Source organism: Stegostoma tigrinum, chromosome 47 (assembly GCF_030684315.1).
Source record: "Stegostoma tigrinum isolate sSteTig4 chromosome 47, sSteTig4.hap1, whole genome shotgun sequence".
In the NCBI taxonomy this organism is placed as follows: domain Eukaryota; kingdom Metazoa; phylum Chordata; class Chondrichthyes; order Orectolobiformes; family Stegostomatidae; genus Stegostoma; species Stegostoma tigrinum.
Window position 1 is genome coordinate 8,935,057 of NC_081400.1, and position 18,569 is coordinate 8,953,625.

At 47.0% G+C, this 18,569-nt stretch overlaps 1 protein-coding gene across 1 annotated transcript in view; it reads left to right on the forward strand.

Moving 5' to 3' along the window:
* The window catches only part of pfas (phosphoribosylformylglycinamidine synthase), a 72,782-nt gene extending 54,687 nt beyond the window's left edge, over nucleotides 1-18,095 (forward strand). Inside the window, exons 20-28 of the mRNA XM_059643074.1 lie at nucleotides 192-275; nucleotides 1,056-1,211; nucleotides 1,298-1,417; nucleotides 3,046-3,191; nucleotides 9,166-9,376; nucleotides 9,533-9,627; nucleotides 16,325-16,436; nucleotides 16,728-16,886; nucleotides 17,878-18,095. Coding sequence (XP_059499057.1) covers nucleotides 192-275; nucleotides 1,056-1,211; nucleotides 1,298-1,417; nucleotides 3,046-3,191; nucleotides 9,166-9,376; nucleotides 9,533-9,627; nucleotides 16,325-16,436; nucleotides 16,728-16,886; nucleotides 17,878-18,095 — 1,301 coding nt within the window. The remainder of the gene's footprint in view (nucleotides 1-191; nucleotides 276-1,055; nucleotides 1,212-1,297; nucleotides 1,418-3,045; nucleotides 3,192-9,165; nucleotides 9,377-9,532; nucleotides 9,628-16,324; nucleotides 16,437-16,727; nucleotides 16,887-17,877) is intronic.
* Nucleotides 18,096-18,569: the final 474 nt, after the last annotated feature.

Below are 18,569 nucleotides of genomic sequence, written 5' to 3' on the forward strand. Positions count from 1 at the left end.
GACCTATCATGTCAGTGCCAACTCTTTGGACATCTGCAATTCCTTCGGATTCTCACTTTGACCCTCTTTCTTGCTTCCCTTTTGACTCTGTTTTCTCTTCAGCTTCTGCCCTAATGTAACTTACAAGCTCACAATTTATCAGAAACTTCACTGTTCTGCTGCTCTGACTGATGTTCAGTTCTGGTTTTCAGGCTCCCTTGTGATCTCGGTTTACGCTGTGTGTCCTGATATCACCTGCACTGTGACCCCCGACTTGAAAAATCCCCACGGACAGGGTATGGATGATGCTTTGAGGGGAAATATGTGCCTTGGGATTGAAGGGGTTGTCAGGGTCCTGGGGTGTGACTACAAATGGGGAGGGCCAAGGCCCCAGAGAGGGAGTAAAAATGGGAGTTAGGATCAGGGATGCAGACCTGCATATGTGGGGGTGTGGCCCCAGAGCCGAATATATTGGGGGTGAGAGATGAGAGTTCATGGAAGATAGGGTTAGGTCGCAAGGTGAGAATATGGGGATGCTAGTGGTAGTCCTGAGCTGAGAACGCAGGGCTGACAGAGACTTTAGAAAGGAGGGAAAGAGCCTGTGGCTGGCAAGTATTAGCATAGACAAGGATTGGAAGGGGCAATGGTTGGGGCTGTGAAATTTGGATCTGAAGTCAGACTCAGTTTTGCTGAGGGCAGGGTTTATGGTACAGGGTGTGTGGGTCAGGGTTCTGGGGAGCATGGGGTTGAAGTGCTGGAGCTGGGCGCAAGTGTGAGATTCTTGAGGTGCAGGGGTGAGGGTGGGTGTTGTGGAATAAGGGTACAAGTGAGGCTTGCAGGGTGCAGGTACAAGGGGCATGGGGTGAGATCACATGGCACGGAGGTGCTGTGTGAGGACTGGGTGTATAACAGGCAAGTGTGTCTGCCCTGGGATACAAGTTCTGACATGGGGATTTGTGCTGAATATCTGGGTATGGGTATGCAGTGAGGATACCTGAAAAAGGTAAGGGAGAGCATGGACAAATCTTGTCTGAACTTTACTGTAGGGGTGGTCACATACTCTGTCGTTTTTCCAGGGCAGCTCCTGTATGTCCCAGTCACTCCTGGTCAGTACCGGATGGGAGGAGGTGCATTGGCTCAGTGCTATTCGCAGCTTGGAAATGTGTGTCCAGACATGGACAGCCCACAGTATCTGGTCTCCTGCTTCGGAGTCACCCAGCAGCTTCTGGAGGGTGAGTTCTGGGTACCACAGTCTGCGCCTGGCTTTTGACGTGTTTGCACTATACAGTTTCTCATAGCGTCTTTTTCCCTTTCCCAGAGCGAATGCTGAGTGCAGGTCATGATGTCAGTGACGGGGGACTGCTCACATGTCTGCTTGAGATGGCCATTGCGGGAAACTGTGGTATGGAGCTTGACATTTCGAACAGCGATGCCAGCGGTGAGTTGACACCACTCTCATGATGATTAGCATGGCTAAAGCCACCTGAAGCCTGCAGCTCTGTTTCCCACTTGCCATTCACAACGTTCTTGAATCCTCTGTCATATATTCCATTACTTCCAGATCTGCCTATTACATTCCTGGCTGGACCTCGCATTCGAAACTCCCCCATCAGACAACATCCAAAACTCTGCTGTTTGAATCATAGCAAACTCCATTCTCCTGTCACCCCTGTCCTTGGTGTCCCCACGTTGGTTCCTAACCAAGCGACATTTTAGTTTTAAACCTGCATGTGTTTTTGAATCCCTCCATGGCCTGACTCCTCCTCATCTCTGCAATTCCTCCAGCCTACAACACACGCTGACACCTCATTTGTATGTCCCTGATTTTAATTGCTCCACCTTTCAATACTTTCAATAACCCAGATGCCAATCTCTGGAATTCCCTCCCCACACTTCTTGGTAACTTGGCTTCACTTTCTTCTTTGAAGATATTCATTAAAACCTACCGCTTTGTCCAAGCTCCTCGTCATTTGGTTGGTGATCTGCTTATTACCTTATTCTGTTTTAGTGTTTTTGCAAAGTATCTTGGAACACATTCATTATGTTGAAGGTCCTATATAAATGCTGAATTGTCATATATTCCTGGGGCACAGCACTGTTTTTTTCCATCCCATCCGTAGATTGTGAGAGAGCGCAAGATAAGAATAGGCTAAGTTAGCCTTAGTTGGGTTAGTGAGATGTGCCAGTCCAAAACCTTGGGACCTTGAGCTAAGATGGCTGTGCCCCAGAACCCAGGAGACCAGCTGGGTATTATTCTGTACTTCTCAGTGATTGGCGATATGGCCTGAGTCTCTTTGTCACAGCAGCAGGAACTAGAACAACTCCTATAGTTTCTCCAATGCAGAGAGCTTTCTGTCCTGCCTGTTGCTGTTCCTCCAAGCAGAGAATCCATCTCTCAATATCTTGATCAACAAGAGCAAGAGAGAGGGAACCTGTGCTTGGAGGAACACAAGTGAACTACAGAATCTCCGATTGTAGGAACAGCTCCTTGCTGTTTCTGTTTCCCCTTTTGGGCACCAGCAACCTTTCTCTGGTCAGCCACAAAGATTGAATTTCTTGGGAATTTTTGAGGACTCACTCACTCTATGCCTCATTTTGTTGTGCCATTGAGACATCTGGCCACTATCTCTCTCTCTTCTCTCCCTGCAGAATCCTGTATTCAAGTCCCAAAGTCTCCAATCCTCTCACCTGATGAGGCACCTCAGTGGTTAGCATTATTGCCTCATTGTCAGGGAACTGGGGTTAACTGTGTGGAGTTTGCGCACTCTCCTATTGTCTGTGTGGGTTTCCTCTGGGTGCTCCAGCTTCTCTTCTTCTCCCCCCCCCCCCCCCAACCTCAGTTCAAACATGTGCCGGTTTGGTTGATTGGCCATGCTGATATCCAGGGTTGTGCACACGAGGTGGGTTGCCTATGGCAAATGTTGGGTTACATGGATAGGGTGGTAGGATTGGCACAGTCTTTGGAGGGTCTGTTCAGACTTGATGGGTTGAATGGCCTCTATCTGCATTGCAGGGACACTTGCCGTCTCAGCACTGACTTTCCATTCCTGTGTTTTTGTTTCACAGTGATTGAACTGTTGTTTGCTGAGGAGCTGGGTTTGGTGTTGGAGGTGTCTGAGACAGCTGCAGACCAAGTGAGTGCTCGGTACAGAGCAGCTGGCCTTCAGTGCTGGAGAATTGGGTCAACCACTGAGCAAGGCCCTCAGAGTAAGGTGAGTGACCATTTCTCAGGGATCTCTGTGGGAAGTGACTATTTATCCAGGAATTTACAAACAACCTTGTGTATCTCTGATTAAGACAGTTCTGATCCACATGTTTGCAGTCACTGAACTCCAGATTTCTTCATTCCAACTCCCTGATGTGATAGTGAACAGTGTATGGAGAGCATATAGGCACCCCACCCTCTATTTAGGAAAGGAGAGAAACAGAAAGTAGGGAACAGGCCACTTAATTTAGTAACTGTCAAAGGGAAGTACTGGAATCACTTGAAGAGGTTGTAGCAGGGCTCTTAATTGTGCTGAGTCAACATGGTTTTGTGAAAGGGAATTCCTGTTTGACTAATTTATTAGGGATCCTTAAGAAAGTAATACACCGCATTGATAAAGAGATGTGGTGTCCTTGCCTGTCTGGAAGCCATTTGATAGTAAGTTTGCAGGTAACACCAAAATAGGTGGTATGGTGGCTAGTGAAGAAGATTATCTAAAAATACAATGGGATCTTGATCTGATGGGTCATTGGGCCAAGTAGTGGCACGCAGAGTTCAATTTAGATAAATATGAGATGTTGCATTTTGGTAGGGCAAACCAGGGCATGGAGAATGCTGTCGAACAAGGAGACCTAGGGTGCAAGTGAAGGTGGAGTAGCTGAGGGTGGTGAAGAAAGTGTTTGGTATACTTGCCTTTATTGGCCACTGCATTGAGTATAGTAGTTGGACTGTCGTGTTGCAGCTGTAAGGGACATTGGTGAGGCCACTTTTTTGGAGTATTGCATGCAATTCTGGTCCTCCTTCTATGGAAAGGATGTTGTTAAACTTGAGGGTGCAGAAAAGATTTACAAGGATGTTGCCAGGACTGGACGGTTTGAGTTGTAGGGGGAGGCTGAATAGGGGTGACCTTATAGAGGCTTATAAAGGCATGAGGGGCATGGATAGAGTGAATAGCCAAGGTCTTTTTCTCCAGGTAGGGGAGACTGTAATCGGAGAGCACAGGTTTAAGGTTATAGAAGAAAGATTTCAAAAACTCCTGAGGGGTAACTCAGGAGTAGGAGTAATTGGTTAATTTTAGATTGACAGATGCAATGAGTGATATGCAACAGGGATTAGTGTTGGAGGCTCATGTTTTCACAAAGTATGTTAAAGACTTGCTAAAAGCACGAAATGGATTGTTTGTAAAGTTGTAAATGGTACAAAGATGGGAAGGAAAGGAAGTTCAGGAAGACATGAGTCTTGAGAGAGGTGTAGAGTTTTTTTAATAAGTGGGCTAAATTTGGCAAATGGAGGTTGATGTGGAAAAATGTAAGCAGAAAAACTGCAATTTATTTAAGTACAGGGAATGCTGCAGTACAGGAGTCCATGACCAAGGGTTTGTAAGCAGCTACAGCAGACCTTCCATTACATAGAAAATTACAGCACAGTACAGGCCCTTCAGCCCTCGATGTTGTGCCGACCTGTCATACCGATCTCAAGCCCATCTAACCTACATTATTCCATGTACATCCATATGCTTATCCAGTGACGACTTAAATGTACCTAAAGTTGGCGAATCCACTACCGTTGCAGGCAAAGCGTTCCATTCCCTTAGTACTCTGAGTAAAGAAACTACCTCTGACATCTGTCCTATATCTTTCACCCCTCAATTTAAAGCTATGCCCCCTCATGCTCGCCGTCACCATCCTAGGAAAAAGGCTCTCCCTATCCACCCTATCTAACCCTCTGATTATTTTATGTGTTTCAATTAAGTCACCTCAACCTCGCTAATGAAAACAGCCTCAAATCCCTCAGCCTTTCCTCGTAAGACCTTCCCTCCATACCAGGCAACATCCTAGTAAATCTCCTCTGCACCTTTTCCAAAGCTTCCACATCCTTCTTAATGCGGTGACCAGAACTGTACACAATACTCCAAGTGCGGCCGCACCAGAGCTTTGTACAGCTTCACCATAACCTTTTGGTTCCAGAACTCGATCCCTCTATTAATAAAAGCTAAAACACTGTATGCCTTCTTAACAGCCCTGTCAACCTGGTGGCAACTTGCAAAGATCTGTGTACATGGACACCGAGATCTCTCTGCTCATCTACACTACTAAGAATCTTACCATTAGCCCTGTAGTTTGCCTTCCGGTTACTCCTACCAAAGTGCATCACCTCACACTTGTCTGCATTAAACTCCATTTGCCACCTCTCAGCTCAGCTCTGCAGCTTATCTGTCTGTCTGCAACCTACAGCATCCTTCGTTACTATCCACAACTCCACCGACCTTAGTGTCGTCTGCAAATTTACTAACCCATCCTTCTACGCCCTCATCCAGGTCATTTATAAAAAATGACAAACAGCAGTGGACCCAACACCGACCCTTGTGGTACACCACCAGTAACTGGTCTCCAGGATGAACGTTTCCCATCAACTACCACCCTCTGTCTTCTTTCAGCAAGCCAATTTCCAATCCAAACTGCTATATCTCCCACAACTCCATTCCTCCGCATTTTGTACAATAGCCTATTGTACGGAACCTTATCGAACGCCTTGCTGAAATCCATAGACACCACATCAACCGGTTTACTCTCATCTACCTGTTTGGTCACCACCTCAAAGAACTCAAGGTTTGTGAGGCACGACCTTCCCTTCACAAAACCGTGCTGACTATCCCTAATCAATTTATTCTTTTCTAGATGATTATAAATCCTATCCCTTATATCCTTTTCCAACACTTGACCAACAACTGAGGTAACTGAGGTAAGGCTCACTGGTCTATAATTACCAGGGTTGTCTCTACTTCCCTTCTTGAACACTGTATCTAGTGTCCCAGGGCAGAAATGGCTAGCACGAGGGGTCATAGTTTTAAGCTGGTTGGTGGAAAGTATCGAGGGGATGTCAGAGGCAGGTTCTTTACGCAGAGAGTTGTGAGAGCATGGAGTGCGTTGCCAGCAGCAGTTGTGGAAGCAAGGTCATTGGGGTCATTTAAGAGACTGCTGGACATGTATATGGTCACAGAAATTTGAGGGTGCATACATGAGGATCAATGGTCGGCACAACATTGTGGGCTGAAGGGCCTGTTCTGTGCTGTACTGTTCTATGTTCTATGTTCTAACAGGGTAACCACATTTGCTATCCTCCAGTCATTTGGTACTATTCCTGTAGACAATGACGAGTTAAAGATCAATGCCAAAGGCTCAGCAATCTCCTCCCTGGCTTCCCAGAGGATCCGAGGATAAATCCCATCCAGCCCAGGGGACTTATCTATCTTCACCCTCTGTAGGATTTCTAATACCTCTTCCTTGTGAACCTCAATCCCACCTAGTCTAGTAGCCTGTATCTCAGTATTCTCCTCAACAACATTGTCGTTTTCTAGAGTGAATACTGTTGAAAAATATTCATTTAGCACTTCCCCTATCTCATTTGACTCCACACACAACTTACCACTACTATCCTTGATTGGGCCTAATCTTACTTTCGTCATTCTTTTATTCCTTAAATACCTATAGAAAGCCTTCGGGTTTACCCTGATCCTATCCGCCAACAACTTCTCATGTCTCCTCCTGGCTCTTCTGAGTGCTGTCTTTAGGTCTTTTCTGGCTACCTCGTAGCCCTCAAGTGCCCTAACTGAGCCTTCACATCTCATCCTAACATAAGCTGCCTTCTTCCACTTGGCCAGAGATTCCACCTCCTTCGTAAATCACGGCCCTCGCACTCTACAGCGTCCTCCCTGCCTGACAGGTACGTACTTATCTCGGACACACAGGAGGTTTTCCTTGAATAAGCTCCACATTTCTACTGTGCCCATCCCCTGCAGCTTCCTTCCTCATCCTGTGCTCCCTAAATCTTGGCTAATTGCCTTTCCCCCAGCTATGACTCTTGCCCAGTGGTATACACCTATCCCTTTCCATCACCAAAGTAAACATAACAGAATTGTGATCGCTATCACCAAAGTGCTCACCTACTTCCAAATCTAACACCTGGCCGGGCTCATTACCCAGTACCACGTCTAATGTGGCTTCACCTCTTGTTGGCCTATCTACATACTGTGTCAGGAAGCCCTCCTGCGCGCACTGGACAAAAACTGACCCATCTATAGTAATCGAACTATAGTGTTCCCAGTCAATATTTGGAAAGTTGAAGTCCCCCCATGACAACTCCCCTGTCTCACTCCTCTCGAGAATCACCTTTGCTATCCTTTCCTCTACATCTCTGGAACTATTCGGAGGCCTATTTTTAAAAAAAACTCCCAACAGGGTGACCTCTCCTTTCCTGTTTCTAACCTCAGCCCATATTACCTCAATTGACGAGTCCCCAAACATCCTCTCTGCAACAGTAATACTGTCCTTGACCAACAATGCCACACCTCCGCCCCTTTTACCATCTTCTCTGTTCTTACTGAAACATCTAAATCCCGGAACCTGCAACAACCATTCCTGTCCCTGCTCTATCCATGTCTCCGAAATGGCCACAACATCGAAGTCCCACGTACTAACCCATGCTACAAGTTCACCCACCTTATTCCAGATGCTCCTGGCATTGAAGTAGACACACTTCAAATCAACTTCTTGCTTGCCAGTGCCATCTTGCTTCCCTGAAACTTTATTTCGGACCACCCTACTCTCAATCTTTTCTATAGTCAAACTGCAATTTTGGTTCCCATCCCCCTGCTGAATTAGTTTTAAACCCACCCGAATAGCCTTAGCAAATTTCTCCCCCAAGATATCGGTACCCCTCTGGTTCAGGTGAAGACCATCTTGCTTGTAGAGGTCCCACCTACCCCAGAAAGAGCCCCAATTATCCAAGAATCCAAAACCCACCCTCCTGCACCATCCCTGTAGCCACGTGCTCAACTCCTCTCTCCCTATTCCTCGCCTCACTAGCACGTGGCACGGGCAACAAACCAGAGACGACAACTCTGTTCGTCCTAGCTCTCAGCTTCCATCCTAGCTCCCTGAATTTCTGCCTTAAATCCCCATCTCTCTTCCTACCTATGTCATTGGTGCCAATGTGGACCACGACTTGGGGCTGCTCCCCCTCCCTGTTAAGGATTCCAAAAATGCGATCAGAGACATCACGCACCCTGGCACCTGGGAGGCAACACACCAACCCGTGAGTCTCTCTCGTCCCCACAGAACCTCCTATCTGTGCCCAAACTATATGGAGTCCCCAATGACTAATGCTCTGCTCCTCTTCCCCCTTCCCTTCTGAGCAGCAGGGACAGACTCTGTGCCAGAAACCTGTGCCCCACTGCTTTCCCCTGGTAAGTCATCTCCGCACACCCCCCCCCCCCCCCCCCCCCCCACGCCAACAGTATCCAAAACGGTATAATTATTGTTGAGGGGAGTGGCCACAGGGGATCCCTGCACTGCCTGCTGGTTCCCTTTCCATCCCCTGACCGTAACCCATCTGCCTTTTTCCCGTACTTGAGGAGTGACTACCTCCCTGTAACTCCTCTCAATAACCCCCTCTGCCTCCCGAATGATCCGAAGTTCATCCAGCTCCAGTTCCCTAACGCAGTTTTCAAGGAGCTGGAGTTGGGTGCACTTCCTGCAGATGTAGTCAGGAGGGACACTAATGGTGACCCTTACCTCCCACATTCTGCAGGAGGAACATTCAACTGCCCTGACCTCCATTAGGAAGGCCAATGGAAATGAAGTTTATAAGTAGATGAGTTTTGCTATTTTTGTATAAGGATTTGGTGCAGCCAGATCTGGAATACATTGTGCCGTCTTAATCTCCATGTTCAAGAAGGGCATTAGGAGCAGTGCATTTAATTGTATTTCTGGGATTGACAGTTGATTTAATAAGAAAATGTCGAATACCGATCCAGCCATGTCCAGTTCCTGTCTGGGCTGAGATACGGGGAGTAGTTTCTGCCTGACGCACATCCAGCAGGCCACAGATATTGATTGTGATTGGGATTGCATACAGGCTATAGTGGGATTGACTTCATTTGTGTGTGTTCCCCTTTGTATTTAAAAAAAGTTCTCTTTCAGATAACACTGCGAGTGAATGGGGAAGAAGTTCTGTCGGAAAGAACAGCCGTTGTCCGATCCTGGTGGGAGGAAACTAGTTTTCGGCTGGAGAGGCTACAATGTAATAGGGCTTGTGTAGAGGAGGAAGAGAACAGCTTGATGCATCGCACTGCTCCCCAGTACAGACTCTGCTTCCAGCCAGCAAACAGACTCAGCCTATCAACCACCTTAGGTAAATGTGAGAGCATCACTCTTTGCAACCACAGCTTGTGACCACCCCAATCCATCCCACATGTCCTCAGCCCATGCTCCCTAGCAATGTCAGTACACATTACAAACCTGCTTATCTTCCAGTAGCATCTGACGATTACCCCTGATTTCATATCAGCAGATTTGCCACAGCCACGAGTAGCAGTGATCCGTGAAGAGGGAAGTAATGGTGACAGAGAGATGGTGGCATCCCTTGTCATGGCTGGATTCCAGGTGAGAGGAAATAGATCAGAAGTGGACTGTTTCAGTTGCCCAGATGGGTTTGTGGCAGGCAGGTGGGGGTGATGGAATTTGTCGTCAGGCAAGATGGGATCTTGCTCAGGTTTCCCTTTTAATCATAGAGTGGATCATAGAATCCCAACAGGTCCACACTGACCTGCAGAGCATCCCACCAGACTCCTCCCCCTGTAACTTTCTTTTGATGCTGATGTCACCTGACAAAGAACTGCAGTGAGAAGGTGATCTTGAACTGCTGCTGTCTTTAGAATGTAGAGGCATTCACACTGTCCTTAGGGAAGTCGTGCTCAGATTTTGGCTCAGCGACACTGAAGGAATGCCTGGTTATATATCCAAGTTGAGTTGGGGTGGTGGGTTTTCCCATGTATCTGCTGCTCTTATCCTGCTCAATGGAAGTTTTCCTGAGTTTGGAAGGTGCTGTGGAAGGAAACTTGGTGAACTTCTACAGTGCCTCTTTTGGATGGTACACTGGGAGAGGGCATGTTATATGATAGGTTTGATTTTATTATTGTCGCATGTACCTAGGTACAGTGAAAAGTTTTTTTTGTTTTGCATGCAGTACAGGCAGATCATAGCATATGAAGTACGTAAGGGTGATAGAACAGTGTGAGGAATGCAATGTTACAATTGCAGAGAAAGGCATGAGGTCAGTGTTACCTCTGAAATTTGAGTGGTCCATTTTGAAGTTTAATGACAGCAGACAAAAAGCTGTTCTTGAATCTGTTGGTACATGTATTTAAGCTTTTGTCTTCTGCCTGACCGAAGAGGTTGGAAGAGAACTAGGCCTAGGAGGTGTCTTTGATAATGTCGGCTGCCATTCCAAGGTAGCGAGAAGAGTAGATAGTCAGTGGATTGGAGGTAGGCTTGCATAATGGACGGGGGCTGTGTTCACGACTCTCTGCAGTTTCTTACGGTCCTGGGCAGAGCAGTTGCCATACCAAGCTGTGATGCGTCCAATAGAATGTTTTCTATAATGCATCTATAAAAATTGGTAAAAGTCCTTATGGACATGCTGAATTTCCTTTCGCCTCCTGAGGAAGTAAAGCCATTTTTATGCTTTCTCAACTGTCGCAGTCGACCAGGACAGATTGTTGGTGATTGTCGTTTCGAAGATGTGACACTCGTGATCACTTCCACTTCTGGTCCATTGTAGATAGGTGCGTGCCCTCATCTTGCTTCTTGAAGTCAATGCTCAACTCTTTAGCTTTGCCGTTGAGAGAGATTTGTTATCTTTACACCACACCACCCTATCTCTTTCCTGTATTCTGTGTCTCATTATTTGTCTGACCAATGGTGGTGTCATCAGCGAACTTGTAGATAGTGTGAGGATGAAATTTGGCCACACATTGCAACAAGGGGCTCAGTACGCAGCCTTGTGGAGCACTGGTGTTGAGGATTGTTGTGGAGTAAGTGCTGTTGCCTATTCTTGCTGATTGCAGTCTTTAGATCAGGAAGTCAAGGATCCAGTTGCAGAGGGTGGAGTGGAGACCCACATAGCAGACTTTGGAGCTTTGTTTGATTGGAATTAGTGTTGAATGTGGACCTGTACTGAATGAGTACATAAGCTCCTTATCCAAATCATAGAAGCCCTTTGGTGCGGAAACAGGCCCTTGGGCTCAAAAAGCCCACACCAACCCTCGGAGCATCCCACCCAGACCTCCCCCTATAACCCATCTAATTTACATATATCTGAACACTACAGATGATTTAGCATGGCTAATCCGCCTAGCCTGCCCATCATTGGGCTGTGGGAGGAAACTGGAGTCCCCAGAGGAAACCCACACATACACAGAATGTGCAAACTCCACGCAGACAGTCGCCCAAGGTGGAATTGAACCTGGGTTTCTGGTGCTGTGAGGCAGCAGTGCTAACCATTGAGCCACAGTGCCATCCACAGTTTTTCAGGGCTGAGTGTAGGGCTAGGGAGATGGCATCTACTGTGGACCTATTGTGATGTAAGGCGAATTGCAGGGGATCTCGGCAGGCTGGGAGGCAAACGTTGATATGAGCTGTGGCTGACTTCGAAGCACTTCCTAATTATGGAGGTCCAAGCCACCAGGCAGTAGTCATTGAGGCATGCTTCGTAGGTTTTCTTTGGTACTGGAATGATGGTGGCCGCCTTGAAGCAGGTGGAGACTTCAGATTGTAATAAGAGTTTAATGATGTCAGTGAACACTCCCACCAGCTCATTAGTGCAGAATCTGAATGCATGTCTCTGGACTCCACCTCAACCGGTTGCTTTCCTTGGGTTTGCTATCAGAAAGGCTGATCTGACATCTGTAGTGGTGACTGAGGGAGCAGGTGCATCTGAGGCTGTCTGGGCAAGTGACATTGTGTCACTGACCTTCTGTTCAAAATGGATGTAAAATGCATTGAATGCATCGGGGAGGATGTATTTTGGACTGCTGTTCTGCTTTGCTTTGTAGCCGGTTACATTGTGTGGGTGCCACCACAAACAGCAGGTGTCCATGTGGTTCGTTTGGGTCTCTAGCTTAATCCAATTTTGCCTCTAGGCATTTCTAATGGCCTTATGGAGGTTGTAACCAGATTTCTTAAAGGTTGGGTTGTCTTACTTCAGCGCCATACACCTAGACTTCATGAAGCAATGGATCTCCTGGTTCATCCGTCATTTCCAGTTGGGCAGCATTCAGATTGTCTTATTTGGTGTGCAATATTCTGCATACTTGCTAATGAAGTCTGTAATGATGGTAGCATATTCATCTAGGTTAGCTGCTGAGTTCTTGAATTTGGACAGTCCTACTGCTACCTCAGACCAACATTGTACTACTTTCTATACCAGGTCATTGCGTTTCAATTTCGGCATGTGTGCCAGGAAGAGGAACACAGCTTTGTTACCTGATTTTTCCAAAGTGCAGAAAAGGTGTGGAGCGGGAGGCATCTTTGGTTGTGTAGTAGTGAGTGGTCAAGGATGTTCGGTCCTGTGGTGGGACATGAAACGTATTGATGGTATTTTGGTAGCACAACCTTGGTCGGCCTGCTTGAAGTCATGAGCTACAATGAATAAGGTCTCGGTATTCAATCTCTGGTCCATTTGCAGCAATGTTTATTTCATCAAGAGAACACTTCTGCGTGGGATGGCATGTAGACTGCCGTCAGGATAGTGGAGCTGAACTTAGGCGGAAGGTAGAAGGCACAGTACTTTTCACAGTTAGATATTTTAGGTCTGAGGAGTAGGATCTCTCCAGAGTTGCTACGCCTGAGCACCAGGCGGTGCCTCTTGCCCCTCACCTTGCCCAAGGACACCGTGTGGTTTGTGCGATGTATAGGAAACCTTAAGGTTCTAAGGTGCAGTCAGGTGTAACAAGAATGAGCCAAGTCTCCAATCAAGCGCACAGCAGCCCCTCTGTGCCCTCCGAAAGGTAAATCTAATTTTAAGTTCATCCATTTTATTCTCAATGGCTTGGACACTCGCCACAAGTGTGCAAGAGAGACGGACTAGAAGCCATGTTGTCTCAGTCTCGTCTGCAATAGGGTATTGGATTCTGGTCTATACCACGCATTAGTGCTGGAAATCTGCTGTTTTGAAGAAAGTGTATGTGTTCCCGATGGGGTCCTGGGTAGGAGTTACGGCCATGGACACTCTGGAGGTTCTTGAAGTCTGTTTCATTGAGCCTCCACATTATCCAGTTGCCCTAAGGCCAGTTGTTCCTGGGCTGGTCAGGCCTCCTCGGCATAGAAGCCGCTTCCTCTTTGTCAGGTCACTTAAAGTTTTGTTCTTGGACTGACTGGGCCTTGGTGCTGGGTTTCCTCAAGGTCAGGAAGTTCAGGCCTGTGCGAAGCTGATAGATCCGCAAGTCCAGAACAAACCTATCATTGGTATTCAGGCCAGGGCAATCTAGAACTTTCAGACCTGCAGGTAGATTGGAGAGAATATTATTAGTAATTTTAGCAGACTTAGAATTGAGGTTTGAAAATCAGCATGATTCTAAGACATATGTATATGTAAAAATAAGATCTGCTGAAAATAGCTTGCAATGAGTCACTATGCAACAACACCACTCGAATGTCCAGGTAATTATAGACCTGTGAAACTTACGTCTGTTGTAGGAAAAGTTTTGGAAAAGACTACAAGAGATAAGATTTATAATCATCTAGCAAACAACAATTTGATTGGAGATAAGCATGGATTCGTCAAGGGCAGTTCGTGTCTCACAAACATCATTGAGTTTTTTGAGAAGGTGACCAAGCATGTGGATGAAGGTAGGGCAGTTGACGTGGTGTACATGAACTTCAGTAAAGCCTTTGATCAGGTTCCAAATGGTAGGCTATTGGAGAAAATACAGAGGCATGCGATTGAGGAAGATTTAGCAGTTTGGATTAGAAACTGGCTTTCTGTAAGAAGGCAACGAGTGGCGGTTGATGGAAAATATTCAGCCTGGAGTCGGGTTCCTAATGGTGTGCCTCAAGGATCTGTTTTGGGACCACTGCTGTTTGTCATTTTTATAAATGACTTGGACGCAGGCATAGGTGGATGGGTTAGTAAGTTTGCGGATGACACTAAAGTCAGTGGAGTGGTGGACAGTGTGGAAGAATGTTGCAGGTTGCAGGGAGACTTGGATAAGCTGCAGAATATGGCCGAAAGGTGGCAAATGGAGTTCAGGGCGGATAAGTGTGAGGTGATTCACTTTGGATAGAACAATAAGAAGGCAGAACACCGGGTCAGTGGAAAGATTCTCGGTAGTGTGGATGTGCAGAGGGATCTTGGTGTCTATGTATATAGATCCCTGAAAGTTGCCACCCAGGTTGATAGTGCTGTTAAGAAGGCTTACGGTGTGTTAGGTTTTATTGGTAAAGGGATTGAGTTCCGGAGCCGTGATGTCATGCTGCAACTGTGGAAAACACTAGTGCAGCCTCACTTGGAATATTGCGTGCAGTTCTGGTCGCCCCATTGCAGGAAGGATGTGGAAGCATTGGAAAAGGTGCAGAGGAGATTTACCAGGCTGTTACGTGGTTACGCCCGCTTATCACACCCCGCCCCCGCCACAACCGCCCAAAGAGGATCCCCCTCGTTCTCTCACACCACCCCACCAACCTCCGGATACAACGCATCATCCTCCGACACTTCCGCCATCTACAATCCGACCCCACCACCCAAGACATTTTTCCATCCCCACCCCTGTCTGCTTTCCGGAGAGACCACTCTCTCCGTGACTCCCTTGTTCGCTCCACACTGCACTCCAACCCCACCACACCCGGCACCTTCCCCTGCAACCGCAGGAAATGCTACACTTGCCCCCACACCTCCTCCCTCACCCCTATCCCAGGCCCCAAGATGACATTCCACATTAAGCAGAGGTTCACCTGCACATCTGCCAATGTGGTATACTGCATCCACTGTACCCGGTGTGGCTTCCTCTACATTGGGGAAACCAAGCGGAGGCTTGGGGACCGCTTTGCAGAACACCTCCGCTCGGTTCGCAACAAACAACTGCACCTCCCAGTCGCAAACCATTTCCACTCCCCCTCCCATTCTTTAGATGACGTGTCCACCATGGGCCTCCTGCAGTGCCACAATGATGCCACCCGAAGGTTGCAGGAACAGCAACTCATATTCCGCTTGGGAACCCTGCAGCCTAATGGTATCAATGTTGACTTCACCAGTTTCAAAATCTCCCCTTCCCCCACCGCATCCCTAAACCAGCCCAGTTCGTCCCCTCCCCCCACTGCACCACACAACCAGCCCAGCTCTTCCCCTCCGCCCACTGCATCCCAAAACCAGTCCAACCTGTCTCTGCCTCCCTAACCGGTTCTTCCTCTCACCCATCCCTTCCTCCCACCCCAAGCCGCACCCCCATCTCCTACCTACTAACCTCATCCCACCTCCTTGACCTGTCCGTCTTCCATGGACTGACCTATCCCCTCCCTACGTCCCCACCTATACTCTCTCCACCTATCTTCTTTTCACTCCATCTTCGGTCCGCCTCCCCCTCTCTCCCTATTTATTCCAGAACCCTCACCCCATCCCTCTCTGATGAAGGGTCTAGGCCCGAAACGTCAGCTTTTGTGCTCCTGAGATGCTGTTTGGCCTGCTGTGTTCATCTAGCCTCACATTTTGTTATCTTGGATTCTCCAGCATCTGCAGTTCCCATTATCTCTTACCAGGATGTTGCCTGGTCTGGAGCGAAGGCCTTATGAAGAAAGGCTGAGGGACTTGGGTCTGTTCTCATTGGAGAGAAGAAGGCTAAGAGGGGATTTAATAGAGACATTCAAGATGACCAGAGGATTATATAGGGTGGACAGTGAGAGTCTTGTTCCGAGGATGATGACGTCAGCATGTACAAGAGGGCATAGCTACAAATTGAGGGGTGATAGATTTAAGACAGACGTCAGAGGCAGGTTCTTTACTCAGAGTGGTAAGGTCGTTGGACACCCTGCCTGCCCATGTAGTTAACTCCGCCACATTAGGGGCATTTAAACAGTTCTTGGATAAGCATATGGATGATGATGGGATAGTGTAAGGGGATGGGCTTAGATTAGTTCACAGGTCGGCACAACATCGAGGGCTGAAGGGCCTGTTCTGCGCTGTATTATGCTATGTTCTAATGTAAGAAAACAGTGTAAGTGACCTTGATGGGTGATGTAGGAATTAAAGGGATCGTGGCGTGTATATCGTGATAGTGGCATTGTAAAAGCTGACTCCATTCTCCTGCAGGTTTGGGATGTGACAATGACAGATATTTGTGCAGGAATGAGCTTGGACTCTTTCCGTGGAGTAGTGTTTGTTGGAGGATTCAGTTATGCGGACGTCCTCGGCTCGGCAAAAGGTAGGAGAAATATAAGGACAGGAATATTTAATCGTAAGGGAATGTAGGAAAGGGACTTTTTAAGGTTATTTTAATCATGGAGATTTGGAGAAACTAGAGGTGTTTAATCATCCTGGAATATAGAGCAGGAATGTTTAATCCCATGAGAATATGAAACATATGAATATTTAATCATCGGAATATAGGAAGAGTTTCTGTCATACTATACCTGATTTGACTGTTGTTCTGCTTTTCAGTGTTGCTGTGCACAGCTCCCATGCATTAACATCCCTCTTCTTTCCTCTCCTGCAGGTTGGGCAGCAACAGTACGATTCAATCCTGCTGCCCGTGCTGAGTTTTCTCGGTTCCGTTGTCGACGGGATACCTTCAGCCTGGGAGTGTGCAATGGATGTCAGCTTATGGCGCTGCTCGGTTGGGTGGCTTCTGACATTGGTTCAGATCCAGTGGACGGTGAGCACATCTTGAACTGGAGTAATTCCATTGCACCAAGTGTTGCATGTGGAATACAAGCTGGGTCTCGCATCGGTCTCATACCTGCCTGTCCTCACTTAAAATGTTGAACTCTCTTCCTTAAATCCAACGTTTCATAACACTGGTGGCACTGTCCGCATTCTTTCCCCATGAATTTCTCAGTAACCAGGTGTTTGACCTAGCCAGCTAGCTGACTCACTAGTTGTGTAATGCCAACAGTGTGAGTTTGATACCCGTCCTGGTTTGAGGTTGACCTGGGATCTGCTTCCTTGCGCTTCTCCTAGAGAATGGTGAGGAGATGGCAAGCTATCAGTGTCAAGCTGCATGTGAAAACGGGATAAAACATCAGCAAGCATTCTTTCTTTATCTTCGCTATATATTCCTCTTTCAATGCATCTTGTCCCTCAAGATAAGTCCATGCTTTGTTTGCTGATGCTTCATCCTGAGCCATATCCTTGGCTATTTTTTTTGTCAGTGGTGATTGACTTCCAGCCTGAGGCAAGGTGAAGAAGCAGGTCCTGAGTCTACCTTTGCTAGAACAGGAATTGAACACTTTAGAATTTTTCTGAACCACACTCAAGCCATCTAATCAACTGATCTAATCGGTCTTCTAATTTATGAATACCTTTCAAAATTATAAAAGATTCTGTTTTTGCCTTCCAGCTCTGATATCATCCTTGTCAATATATTTGCTCTCTGTCTGACGTTTTTACATCTTGATTGTGATCTGGAGAGCAACTGGCTTAGAACAAGAGCTGCCTGACTTTTATACTGTTCATTTCTATGAAATTCCTACCTTTCTATAGGTAACCATAACAATCAATTTGTTTAGTTATGACGCTGTTGACTTGGTACTTCTTTTAGTAATTTCCTGTTAGCTTTGTGTCAGAGCAGTGGGTCAGGCTAAAGGGACGTCCTTTCCCTGCGACTTGGTTGCAGAAAGGGTAACTTGGACCTATATCTCTTTCAGATGGTGAACTGCGCCAGGGTGTTTTGCTGACCCGCAACCGGTCCAGGCGTTTTGAGTCACGCTTTGTCACAGTGACCATTTTGGAGAGCTGCTCAATCCTGCTGCAGGGAATGGAAGGCTCGACACTGGGCATCTGGGTGGCCCATGGAGAAGGTGAGAGACTGTTGTGTTATGCTGTACCCTGTGCTATACGTGGCTGCAAGATGCAATATGTCTGAAACCTTAGCCTTGAGATTATTGTATATTTACGCATCTTACGCATCTTTGTATATTTACGCATCCTAACTTTGAATCCTTTGAAACTGCTCCCCTGCCATTTTATGCCTAAGGCTCTCCATCTCTATAACATGCATTAGTTCAGCATTAGCCCCTGCGATAATGTATCATGCTACTGCTCCTGTCCTGTGTGTTCATTATTAGTCACTGGAACTGTGCATCTCTTTAATCCACCCCACTGCTCCCCCCAAAAAATCCTGTGTTCACTATTAATTCCTAATAATTCACCAAGCAGTCAGAGAAATAATCAAGTTGTGCGGGAATTCCTAGAGGCCCTACACTCTAACTGATCCTCCACTACACCTACCAGTGAAGGTGATGGATCTATGGTGGAGTGCAACAAGGGTCAAACAAGTGGCAGTATGAGTAGTTCACCTGCATGGGAGTGAGGTAGAAAAGCAGAGGGCAGTACTGAC